This window comes from Cyphomyrmex costatus, unplaced genomic scaffold (assembly GCF_001594065.2).
Source record: "Cyphomyrmex costatus isolate MS0001 unplaced genomic scaffold, Ccosl1.0 scaffold176, whole genome shotgun sequence".
Taxonomy (NCBI): Eukaryota; Metazoa; Arthropoda; class Insecta; order Hymenoptera; family Formicidae; genus Cyphomyrmex; species Cyphomyrmex costatus.
Window position 1 is genome coordinate 176,150 of NW_017275780.1, and position 14,202 is coordinate 190,351.

The following is a 14,202-nucleotide window of genomic DNA, read 5'->3' on the forward strand; positions in this document are numbered from 1 at the left end:
GAAAGAAGAGAAAAAAAGGAGAGAAAAAAAAAGATAGATGGATGATATGATAATTCACGCGACGCTCGCACGTCGTGATACCGTATACCTTACGACGCGACGCGACGTACCGAGTGATTTACAAGTGGACGAGCGTGGGCGAATTTGATTGGAAAGCGCGAGATTCGTTTTTCTTCCGTCGCGATATTCGATGCGAAAAAAATTCTTGGATTAATAAAAGTAGTCGGCAAAAGTCCGCCATGAATCTAATAACTATGTATAGATCGTGTTGCTCTTGCATTCTTTGCATTCAGCACCTTCACTCTCTCTGCGTTTTTTCAACGCACAAACATATATTGTATTAGGAGGATAAATAAGTTTCCGTCGTTTGATAAAAAATGGCGCCACCAGTATGATATGGTTAAAATTGTCTGCTGTAAAACGTCATATCGTAAGGTTGGACATCTGGCAACAACATAACCTTGAAATATTAGCGATTTTGTATCAGCATCGTATATCTTTTTTCGTGTGAAAATGTCGAATTTTGAGCCGAATAAGCGTCATTTGCGGGAGCTTCTTAATTTGAAGAAATCTGCAGCTGAGGTGCATCGATTGCTTGTAGAAGCATATGGTGAGGCTGCCTTAAGTGAGAGAAGTTGCCGTGAGTGGTTTCAAAAGTTTAAGAACACGGTGAATTTGACGTCGAAGACAAAAAGAACGTAGTTTCGACGTTTTTTGTTTTTTCGACGTGGAATCCACCAATTATTAGAAAGATGGGAAAAAGTAGTGGCTAGCGATGGACAATACTTCGAATAAAACATTAGGTACCGTTCTTTCACAATAAATACCCAATTTTTGATGAAAAAACGGCGGAAACTTATTTATACACCTAATATTTACCTCAATTTAAGTGCGAAAATGTATCCTTTTCAAGCAACGCGAGCACATCTTATATCATATTAATTACAAGCATTACATTATTGGATAGACCAATTATAATAGACGCGGCGGTCGGCTCCGATAAAAGAAATGTGCTACTTTTATTAATATATGTATATAAAAGCTTTAGATACGGAAGAACTGTAGCGAGATTGCGAATTAGAATCCGGAAGTCTCTTCTGCAAAATCGCTCGGAATCGTCCATCGCAAGATTTCTCACGCCGATTTGTCCCGCGTGTTTCTCTCTCGCAAAGTTCGGCTGAGATTTCATGATGCGGTGTATCCCTTCACGTCTTCTCGGCGAAAGAACGTGTCACTGTCTTTCCGTCGGCAGCGCGGAAACGTTTCTTTCGCGGTTCGCGTGACACGTGTCTGAAGAACAAGGCGCGACTAACGCGTCGCTTTTTCCGGTCGATTCTTCACGGAGGAAATCCGAGACGGACGTTGGAACGTCGACCTGTCTCCTTTTCCCCTTTCCTTCTTTCCGAATCCTTTCGTCTCCATAAGTTATGTACTGAAAGTGCGGATTAAAAGGTAACAAACACTGTGTGATAGTTTTCTTTGGATCTCATCGTGCATCTTTCTAGTTTCGGAGATATCCACTCATTAAGATCGCACACGACGATTGCTCGTGACAGATATAATTTTCCTTTGTGCCTCGAAAGAGAGAATTGCGTCTCCGTGAAACGCGAGGGGACGAACTCGTCCACGTGTCTCTGCTATTCGAGTCGGTCGTATACGCACTCCTCCTGTCGACGTGTTACGAGACGAGCTTGAATGCTGAGCTCGACTCGACCGGCGGACACCATGTGGAGCCGAGCTAACATCTTTGTCCTGGCAAGTGGACAACTGTCACCATATACCTAGACGTCATCATTAGAAGTCGCATCGACGTAATCCTTCCGAGACTTTTGAAATTTCCGCGAGTGTTCTTTCACTTCTAGTTCACTGCGAATAGTGGAAGAAACCCCAGGTATTTCTGCACACACACATTTCCAATTGATCAATAAAAATTACATGCCAGATTCCACTCTCTCGCAATACCTCATTATTCTTTTACTTATAAGTTTTTTGTATTTTTTCTTAATGACGTGTGCTTACATTTTGTCAATCGAATTTAAATTCTGCGTGGGAACTACATCAAATTTCAATGCTCTTCTTGGCGGTGTACAATCTAAATACGTCTATCTGGTCGCACCTGACAGAATTATACGAAATCTGTCTCAAAAACGAGCACATCGCTCCTCCCGCCATAGAGTTTAGCGCATTGATAAAAATTCGATTGAAGGGCTGATTTGACGAAACGGTCTCGATAGTGTCGTCTGTTTTTTTCTCACCCTCTGAACTTCGTCGAATTCGGAAAAACGTTTCAAGCGAACCCTTCCCAGAGATCGCAACGCGCGCGGTACCGCATCGACGCCTCTCCTGTACAGGTGAACGCGTCGGTGTGCGCGCATCGGTGGGCGAGCGCACACCAGCGCCGAGGGAGATGAGATACATCACGGGACGGGAGACGTATTATTAATGGTGACAGTGGGCGACCCAGGTTGGGCGGGGTACCCGCGCGATGCGCGGTCCCACCGAGATGTGGGCCTCGCTCCGGCCCCTCTCCTCCTCCCCCCCCCCCCTCTCCTCCACTTCGACCCTCCTCATCTTTTCTGCGTCGCATCGTTGCACACGTATCGTCTATATATATACGATGCGTGCATTGCGATTTTCTATACACATTTTATATTGCACTTCCTGATTTTTGAATTTGGAGAATGCTTTTCCTGGAGAGCCGACGGAAGGCGTTTTAGTCATCGCTCAAATACGAGCTTGATGTTGCACAGGAAGAATTATCGCTAGAAATATTATAGACTTGTCTTTTAGTTAAACTTTTTGCGTACACGGTTCATCTTTTCTCTTTTTCGGTAACGTGAAGAGAAAAGGAGAAAGGAAGTGAACTCTGAATTGTATTGTAAAAAGACAGGTATAACATCGTGCACAATGACAGTTGAATATAATTTCAGGTAAATTTCTAATAATAGCTTTATAAAATTTCTGATCAATTTCTTATTGGTCATAAATGTCGTCATTATTTTGAATGACTGCGCATCATTGAAATAGAAGCCTGATTCTCGAAATATGATATACATATATCGTGGACGATAATTTTTGCACGACAGATATCGCATGCTATCGCTAAATTCTATTCTTGAGATTAAGTGAAAATTATAATTCGAAAATTTTCGTATGTGATAATGTTACAGCGTTGCCAAATTAAAAACAAATATTTGCACTAATTAGAATTTTGGGCTATAACGGAAAATAATAATCTTTATTCAAAAAGAAAAATCGACCAAGTCAAAATCATCGATTATTAGAATAAATTTAACCAGGTAAGCAAATGTTTAGATGATATTAATAGACTGTTCGATTTTTATTGTTAATTTATCATCACATTTTTTCCCTCCAGAAGATCAATAGCTCCTAAATTAATTAAATTATCCGTGTTTTATTGAAAGATTCATCAAATCTGTAAAATTGAACCACACATAATGACTATTACAAATTTTATTAAGAAAGTACTTATCCCTCCCCCATACACACAAATATGACAAGATTTGCTCCAGAATAAATAACGGCAGACTATAACTGATTATGGATTTTGAAAACTGTGAATTTTGTATATTCGTGATATTCGTTTTTCATCTCGATATTTATCGTACACGAGGCACTCATGAAAATTCGAGAATACAAATTTACTACTAATAAAATATGATATTTTAGTATGGCATGTGATATTTTTCGAGAATAAGATCCCTGGTCTTCTTAAAGGGATGCTGGAGTTACCGTTGAAACACTCATTTCGTATTTCTCGTGCCATTTCGTTTTCCTTATACAGAATAAAAAATCCTTTTCCAGAATAAAAGGGAAAACACAAACAAGTCCGGAAAAGTCCAAACCGGTATGAGAATCCCCCAAAAATTACCACGTATTTTCTTTCTTCACATATATACCTAATATATAAATAAATGCAAGTATATATCCAAACAAAAAAGACTTCCGGATTCGACTAATTTATAAGATTATCACGAAACTTTCAAATTATGATTTTGAAGTTTACAAAAGAAATGGCACGGGAAATACGATTTGAGTGTACATATTCAAGCGATATATATAAGATATAGCAGAACAAGAAATGTACGTAACGTTTTACTTAGGCCTGATTGCACCAACGTGATTTCGATTTTAAGCGAAACTTAAACTGTCTCTGCCTCTGTCTCCTTTTCGGCTTTAAAACGAGATAGATAGAGTTTTAAGTCTCGCTTAAAATTAAAAAGTGTTGGTGCAACCGGGCCTTAATGGCTTATTTAATGTACGTAATTTTTTACTTAATGTATGTAAATATTTTCTTGATATATGTAATATTTTAATTGGACTTAAAAATATGTTTTATCGACATCGATTAAGTTCGGCTGCCTCCCCAGCATCGCCTTAAATCATGGAATTATGTAAGAAAATCGACTAGAAAGAACAGACCCCACGTTGATCCAATATTGAGGATTTCTTAATAATAATCTGTGCGTGATTAAAGTCGACAAACAGGTTGGAGCATTAAGCGGGTGCTAACTAACTCCGCGGCGAAGATCAATCGGTCGATCGGTTATATTCTAAATGCCGCGTGCGAGAAGTTTCTCGCTCGATTCTGAAAATGTCACGTGCCAATCCGCGCGCGAGTGTACCGTCCACGATCATAACGAAATTCCTGAAGTGCCTGCTGGCCGCGCAGCACTCAGGAATGAAAGAAAGAGAGAGAGAGAGAGAGAGACGAATGGCGAAGTTAATCGCCGATCGCTGGCCGGGTGAATTACCGACGGGCGCGAACGTAAATCACCGCGGAATCGTTAATTAGGCGGTAGAACGAACGAGCTTTCTGGAAAATGTCAACGGCTGGGACATCAGGCGAAACGGGACGCGCGCGGTGTTCTCGCCGCGATCTCGGTGACTCTCGCGATTGGGACCTTTCGACACACGCGCGCGATTTCGCTCGCTGCGCGGCGGTCTCGCAATTTGTCGCGATGCCCGACTAGCTAATTTATAATCTCTTCGCTAAGATGGAACTGCGTGTGAGTCGATAGAAATCGCGAAATGGAAAGCCTATTAGCATCGAACATTCTTACAAAATATCCATGTTCGCTATGTATGTAGCGATAAAGTGTGTATAAAGAGTTTAACGTGGAGATTAAATACCGAGATGGTTTCGTCAGCAATTGTATACCGCAGTATTACCTATCGCATGTACGCCTTTATTTTTGTAAACCCCGCGACATTAAAAATTATTAATAATGCCGATATATAATATAACAGAAAAAAGAATGTTAAGAAGGAGCCGAGTTTCACCTCAATATATAAATACATATATAGGAATAATATTTTTTGTAGATCCTTTTAATTCTCTGGATACGATAAAGTTGTTAAAAAGGCATTTTGAGGAACATCTTTAAAAATTGAGCAAGAATATTGAAATTTGGATACGTCACATTTGTGCTCAATTTTCGAAGTGTTTTCCAAACGCTACGAACTTTTTAATAATTTTATCGTACCAAAAAGAGGTCGAAATTTACAAAAAAAAAAACACTCCTTTTACTTACACTTTTTTTAAACAGAAATCGGTCCCTTTTTAACATTCTCCTTTCATAATATAATAATTTAAATTAATAAGAGTTAAATAAATAAGAGTGATATTCTAAACGACTAATTAAATCATATTCTAAATTTTAACTGACAATACTTAAAAACTAACTTAACATTAAAAGACAGAGATATATTACATTATATTACTAGTTTCGACCACAAATTCTGGTCCTCTTCAAAACAGTTAAAAGTTGGAATATATGATTTAATTAGTCGTTTAGAATATCACTCTTATTTATTTATTTGACTTTTACAATGCCATTTTATCATTTTGTATAATATAAAAAAAAAGAGTCCTTTAGTTTTCTTAATTTTGTTGAAATCAATAATTTTTCAAGAATATACCAGCCTTACCTATACATTTAAGAGGGACGCGCCTTCATTGCTCGACACACGAGGATTACGGTGGCGAGCAAACTGGCTGGACAATTCGATCCGGACGTCCTCCTCGGCGGACGCGACGCACTTAATTCGACGGCGCGCGTAGCTCGCTTTTGCTCGAAACATCGAAATTAATGAAGTCGTCCGACCGGGCCGTGGCCTAAGCACAGTAAATTAGAGGTACACGCCAACCATTAGAATACTTAACGAGGACATCACGGTGGGACGCAGCGTGCGCGGGTGTGATGATGAATCACCGCCAGGGATAAACTCGCCGCTCGCGCGCGCCCAAGAATATTAAATTAAGCGTACTTATTGTTAGCCGAAAACCTCATTCGTGTCCCCTTTCTCCTTCTTTCTTTTTTTTTCTTCTTTTTTTTTCATGCGAGAAGAGTCGACTAGCCGGAACCTGAAAGAAATGAGAAATCGCTAGACGGGAGAAGATTGTCGAGCGACAAAAGCGTTCTCTCTTTTTCGCGAGAGTTTCTTCTTTCCTCCTCTTTTCCATCTCTTCGCTTTCCTTCGTCGCAAAAGTGCCCTCGAGAATACCCGAAAGCGCACACCGTCGCGACTGTTTATTATCAGTGTACAAGGCGGAAAGATTCGGCACGACACGACAAAGTGCGCGATTTCAGCAACGATCGATTTGCACTCTTTTTTTTTCTCTCTCTCATTTTCTGCCCCTCCCTCTTATGCGGAGTCCTCTGGGTCAACGTCTCTCTCTTTCTCGCTCTCTCCTACGGAGAGTTGAAATATACAAAATGAAATATGAAATAATGGTTCGTGCCTTGTGGCTGGCTGAAGGCACGGGCGCACCCATATCTACGCCCCCATGCGCCTATGTACCTTTACAAGATTGTACGCATAACTATATATATACGTATGTGCGCATATACATACTTATGTATATATTTGTATACTAAAAAATATATACTAAATTTTAATAAATCATTCGTTTGAATGTTATCGAATAAATATTTACTAAATTATAATGATATATTAATTTGATTTAATAATAATTTCTTTTTATTACACACACTTACAAATAAATAAATATTCTGATAAATATTTATTGAAATGTAGTACATTTTTTTTAGTACATACTTGTACATTTATACACATTTCTATATGTATGTTTAGGTACATAAAATTTGGTGCTGTAGCCCTCCCACATGTACTCTCTCAAACTTTTTAAGACTAAATGTCAATTTGAAGAGTGGAATCTCACTTTAAAGAAACAATTGAGCCGTTCTTTTTCAAGATTGACTCAATTGTCTCTTTAGAGAGTGAGATTCCGCACTCGAAAAGAATTTAGAGAGTACGTACATACGCACGGTATCTGCCTCTTGCGCTCAATTTTTTCGTTCTTGTCGCGAACATCTTACGCTCGTATTAACCCTTATACCTCGCTTAATGATGTTCCGGCCTACTATGTTGGCATATTGAACGCAACTAAGGCAGATTCCAGGCTTGGTCGTCGGACCAAGACCCGCCGCCGCCACCGACCAAGCCCACCTGTAAATACGTATATCCGTATACGTGTATATACGTCGTGTATATACGACGGGAAGAGAGATTTCTATGCTCGTTTTGCACTACATATATCGGGACTATGGAGAAGAGAGAAAGAGAGAGAGATTTTATCCCTCTCTCTCTCTCTCTCTTGCGAGTCGAATTAAGCGCGTCGTTAGCAAAAGGAATCGACCGATTTTATCAAGATTCAGGATATCGAGATGTATACATTGGGCCTCGCCACATTATTGTCCAAAAGCGTAATTTATCGAGGATATTTATACGAACACGCGAAATTTTGTATGTATAATCGTTATACGAGGGTCGTTCAATAAGTCCTTAGAAAAAAGTAAAAAAAAATTTTTTTGGGTAGATTTTTTTTTATTTTTCAATATAATCTCCTTCCAGCTCTATACATTTTTCTAAGTGTTTTTCCAAATTTTTTAAGCCGTCCGAAAAGTAGGATTTCGGAAGCTCCTCAAAATAGGCATTTGTTTGGGCGATGACCACGTTGGACGTAAACCGTTGTCCGCCAAGCCATTTCTTGATGATCTAACTTCAATCGACAGCAAAAATAAAACTACGTGACGGATATGGCTGAAACTCTAACAGCTGACTAGTTAGGAGTGCTGCTTACTGGGAAAAATTCATTTTCGAAATACGGTGGATGTTGTAATAATTGGAACTTTAACTCCATAATTTTGGCCATCGCAACTGCGCAGGTGTGCACCCGTGCATTGTCTTGATGATCTAACTTCAATCGACAGCAAAAATAAAACTACGTGACGGATATAGCTGAAACTCTAACAGCTGACTAGTTAGGAGTGCTGCTTACTGGGAAAAATTCATTTTCAATAATACGACGCCTTCTCTTGGATTTTCTAAGGACTTATTGAACGACCCTCGTATTAAAACGCATGCAATGATGCGACGTATGATCTAAAAGATGACGTATGATTTTCCAATAAACTCATCTTCTAAAGAACAGCGAATAATGAAATTTTATGTTTCTACATATTTGTCTCTCGAGTGTATTTCAATCCATCGAAGATTCCATTGAGATGGTCTTTCTGAGTAAACAATTCTTTTTAATATTTAATACGACACATTACTGTCTGCTTCAATTTAATACTGAAATATCTGTAAATAACAAGCTTAAGCTAATTCATATTTTCTATTAAAAAGATAATTTTACACAAATCACTCCTTTTAATTGAGTTATTTATTATTCATTTCTATTTATAACGTTAACATTAAAGTTTCAGCATTGTTAGTCTGTAAAAGATATCACAATATTTCTTTTAAAAGCTTTTTATGCAAAAATAATGCATCCAAGAATTATAGCGATACATATCCATATATTAATACATATATTCGGTGTATTTTATTATATTACATTATTTGTATTTTGACTGTTTATGCAGCAGAGGGAGTACCGGAACGACGGTAAGGATAATTCTGTACATACCGTGTGTCGCTTAATCATTTTACATATATAATTTCTCTCTCTCTCTCTTTCACGTCTTTTACTTGACGAGGTTTTGTTCGGGCTTCTTATAGGAAAGAAATGGCGAGGACTAACGCCGCAAGACAGGAGGCCCTACGTCGAGGAAGCTGAAAGGCTTCGGGTTATACACATGCAAGAACATCCGAATTACAAGTACAGACCACGACGTAGGAAGCACGCGAAACGGACACCCGGTGCACCGTCCTCGCCTCCCTCGGCGACCAACACCGCGGGCAACAGGTCCAATCCTGCCGGCCCGGCGATTCATCATTCCATGTAAGTCGATACTCTTGACCCGTACTTTCTGCTAATGAAGGTACGGTACGAACTAATACGCGGCAGTTAATTGAGAGATTCCGGCAAGATTTGAACGATGAAGCGCCGACGACGTTATGATTTTCACGTTAACATTGTTCGAGACTTAACAATGTTTAAACGTATTGACCCAGTATCTGCAGAGAATGGATTGAAATGGATTGAAATGGATTCAAATTTTCAGAAATACGAATTCATGAATGTTAAAATGAATCCTTTTCAATCCGAAAATACGTTATTTTCATTCATTTATAGAAATTGCACGGAGCATATCTGTATACTTTTCTATCAAAAAATAATATTAGCTTTTTCAGTGCGTTTGTGACCATAGTGAATACTGTACAATTCAAAATTTTGAATAGAAAACGCAGTTTTTCAATCCAGTTGCATCCAATTGAATCCAGAAAAAGTTTTCGCTGTTTAAAATACGAATTCGAACAGACAAAATGTCCAATCCATTTTAATCCATTCTCGGATGCTGGGGAGTATTTGTCTTAATAAGAAATATAAATACATTTATATATCACAGTTATAATGCAACAGTTATTTATCGTAATCGAAATGCGTTTAAGGTCCAAGATGGACAGTTACCAGGGCATGTCTCAGATCCCATGGGGTGGTCATTCTCCGATCTCATCCCTGTACCATCAACAGCAACAACAGGGTATCCAGGAGTACAAGTCGGAAAATAATTCGCTCTATGGCAGTCCTTATACACCCATCATCCACACTCCGGACATATCTCCAGTGGCCAGTCCCGAACCCGATGGTAAATTTTTTAAATAAAAAAAGTCGACCGGAATAGATTTGTTCAAAATTCTTGTTTTACGTACAAGTTAAAATACAACGTTTTTCTGAATGAATGGTACAATCAGTTAAACGACTTTTTGTAAAAAAGATTAATTAAAAAGGGAATAATGTAAAATGCGATTGAAAAAGCTATGAAATAATTGTACATATATATGTACGAAGTAATTGAGATAATTTGATCTACCAGGTGATGGTGGTCATCTATCGTCCGCTCAAAATCCGGATGCAGAACGAGATCTAATGGAAGGTACTTCGAAGCAACATGGAGACATGTCCGATCAAACGAAACGATATACCTTTATGAGTAGCGACAATCAACTGCACACGGGTCACGCTAGTAACACTAGCATATCATCGTGTCAAAATTCCGGCAGTTACACGGATACCTTAACGTATAAAAAATCCGTACGTATTTCGCATGCCTGAGATTTTTATGTTATGTTACGGCCGTATAATCTACAAATTATCGTTCATCATTAAAACACGAATAATAAAAGTATGTATTTGATTATTTGGTCTCAATTCAATGAAATTAAATGTTCTTTTATATTTAATAAATTTAAACCTGATTTATATAGTCTCTTTACGTCACGCTGAATTAATCCACGTTAGATCAGATCGAACGACACAAACTATTATATTTTTTATCAGGTGGGCTATTTGAATTTTGAGAGACAGTCCACGAGTATAGCCGCAGTGGGCATAGCGAACGGTATGATGGTGTCGTGCAATAAATTACGCTCCGGTTTTGACAACGTTGGCTCCGTCACAGGCACGTTTTATCCACCCGTCGCCTCACCGCACGATCAATCGCTGCAGCATTACAGCGGCACGCAAACGTCTAAGAGCACGACGAATTATTCGATGCAGCCTACCGTCGAGAGCAATTACAATCCGGTCCAATGCGCCAGCAGTCGACAGCAACCCATAGGGATTCGCGGAGCCGCCGAAAGTTGTCCCGGTAACATTGTGTTCTCACTTACGCATATTAAAAGGCTCATAGAACTCGACTAGGAATGAAAGGATCTTAGTGTACAACACGATCGAAAAACGCGATAATATTATCCTTTAAAAAATATATAAGCACGAAAAACAATTTAAAATTAATTGTTTTTACATTTTTTTAAATGAAATCATTTTTTCGAGAAATGAAAGAGTAAAGAAATACTCCAATTTTTCTGAATATCTATTCATAGCAAATATCAGAGGAATTACAGTAGAGTTCTCAATGATAATAGGGGAGAATGTCCTAAATCGGACCGTGTTCCAAATCAGACTTTTTAAATTTAAATAAATACGGTTAAGCAGATTTGTGTGCTATTTATAATGTAAAGTCCTTATAAGACATGTGACAGCAGTTTGGCAGTACTCTGTTATAACGTTCATAGAATAGACGCAAATACGTATTTTCGGCTATCATGCAAAAATTAAAAAAAAAAAAAAATCTTTGTAAATCATTATTTAAAAAATGTTAAAAATTTGAACGATAATTGATTTAAGATAATTAAAGAGTGTAGAATTAAAAAATATTAAGAGTTTTGTGATTACTTTTGCGGTTTATTGTAAAATTGTTCCAATAGTTTAAAAGAACCCAAATCGTACCTCTCTTTGAGTGTCTAAATCGGACCTACACAAAAAACACTAAAAAGTCAGCTAATTCGAGTCGAAGAAAGAAGATTTGCCACAACCTGGTTGTAGTACTGGTGATCGACCGACCAGATCTGAGGAACACTAAATCAATAAAATATGTGTCATTAGACTCAGATTGATGGAATTTTTTATTGATTTTAATTCTAATAATATAAATTGCATTTTTATCCTTAAGTCTTAAATTGGTCGTTTTTACTTGATAAACTTACAATTTTACTTACTAACAAAAAAAATTAATTAAAATTTTTTAAAATTCTATTTAAAAGTCCATAAAAATAGAAGAGGTCCGATTTGGAATTCATAGTTCCAATATATTTTTACATTTTCCATTATAATTCGACATAGGTAAGAGATACGTAAAAATGGTCTGTAGCAAAAATAAAGGAAATTAAATGATCTTTCGAACGGCACCATTGTGGTTTTATGATCGGACTTTATTTACGCCTTATAGAGAACAAAAACTGCAAATAGGTCCGATTTAGACCACTCTCCCCTACAATTTATTTTCTCGATTTCTTTATTACGTTCTTATTCGTGCTTTTAATTTTTTGCAGGCACTGTAACGCACCGATACCAAATGCATCATCAGGAGTATCAGACGGACGCATCCTCTGGTCAGCAGCAACAACACGCGATTCTCGGCGGTCATATCGATCCCGGTATGAGCGTCGAGGATGATCAGCAGCAGACGCTCCAATTGGAAAAATATTTCAAATATTCTCATCCTACGAGCGTAGCGCATTCGAGCCTATCATCGCAAAGTATACTAGACAGTAATCACAACTACGCCAGCGATCTGCGCTACTACGGGGCACCGCCGCAGTCTCAACTGGACATACCGAATTCTCAGTGCATCGTCGACGATCAACAGGGCAACAAGGACGCCCGTTGTCCTAATGTAGCGATCGGTCATACTATGGAGCAGTATCATTCAGGATTGGAGATGTCCAAGTACACGGATCACTCAGTGACGCAACAGCATCAGCAATCACAACCACAGCAGCAGCAGCAACAGCAGAGCATGGAACACGTGCCCAAATCTGACGATGATTTTAGTGTTATACTTGCGGACGTGCGCAAGACTTGCTACAGTAGCTAGTGTTTCTCCTTCTAGTGCACAAATCGATCCACAGATTTCGGATTGGACTGACATGCGAATTTCAGGGACTCATCTTTCGCTCACGATCAGGGAGAACAAGACGCTTGTGCGCACATTTTACGTCATCACGTGGTTAGTGCTACCCGAAATATATCTAAAAGATTTTATTTCATGATAACAGGTACGTTCGTCTTATTAACTTTGGAAACAATACTTTAGCTCCGAGTTTTCATACAAGTAAAAGATATTGTTTGCAACATCTCATTCAATTTTCAACACGGAAAATATTTATAATTGCAGTTTCATTTTTTGTAACTGTCTTTTGTAAGAGTATCTCCTGCGTATAAACACGATCTCTTATGGATTTCAGTACAACACTGAAATCGTATTCATGCAAATCAGTGGCATCCAATTGCATGTCAACAAATTGCAATAAGCGAAATTGCGATAAAAATATGATACGAATATAATAATGCGACACAAACAATAATAAACTGCCTGATATGATCAAGAACGTCATCATATTGTGTTACAATGAATATCGTTTATTAGAATTTTTTTTATAAGATATTAAATTTCCTCGATCTCTCTGATATCTTATCTATATACGGTCTTATATGAACACTTTGGGACCTCAGAAAACGTAATGAGATAGACGGTGCACGGCTAGTGTATAGTATTAAAATTGCAGAGAGAATTGTATACTCATAGATGTCACATTATTTTGTCACATTAGTTTCATTATTAAAGATAATACAGTAGCAGAGATATAATAGCGATAGTGAGAGATATTAAATTTTATTATTATATTAGAAAACTTTCACATGTCAAGAAATGTTTTGCATCAATAAGTCTTCTCGTATCTACTCCGAGAGATAGCGGCATTTACTTTTGGTGCTACACCACTGTGAGCTTTATTGTTCAAAAGCTTATTTTCAATCATTACAAACCATGATTTTATATAATGTATGCTTTTTGTTGTACATAAATTTTTCTTTTTTTGCTCATCAGGGTGGCATTTCTAGCAACTTGTGCAAACTGCACGTCAAGTTTCGTAGAAATGCAAATGATGCAAAATGTCTTCGATGTGTATAGAAATGTGTAAAGAATTTTGGGTAAAACTAAATTATTATTACACTATTATTTTACTATTATTATATTACCTATAGTAATTAACATTATTATTATTATATTATTATTATTATTATTAATGTATCGTACTTAATAGAATCAATTATGAACAAACATTTATCTCTCCCCTATATTTTCTTCAATGAATATCCATCCAAAAAAAAAAACATTTTTGACGCGATTTACATTGTGTTGTATA

At 37.7% G+C, this 14,202-nt stretch overlaps 1 protein-coding gene across 1 annotated transcript in view; it reads left to right on the top strand.

Annotated features, from left to right (window-relative positions):
* LOC108772072 (Sox box protein 15) overlaps window positions 1-13,879 on the top strand; it is a 38,583-nt gene extending 24,704 nt beyond the window's left edge. Inside the window, exons 4-8 of the mRNA XM_018537525.1 lie at window positions 9,052-9,274; window positions 9,886-10,082; window positions 10,311-10,528; window positions 10,775-11,084; window positions 12,328-13,879. Coding sequence (XP_018393027.1) covers window positions 9,052-9,274; window positions 9,886-10,082; window positions 10,311-10,528; window positions 10,775-11,084; window positions 12,328-12,872 — 1,493 coding nt within the window. The 3' untranslated portion in view covers window positions 12,873-13,879. The remainder of the gene's footprint in view (window positions 1-9,051; window positions 9,275-9,885; window positions 10,083-10,310; window positions 10,529-10,774; window positions 11,085-12,327) is intronic.
* Window positions 13,880-14,202: the final 323 nt, after the last annotated feature.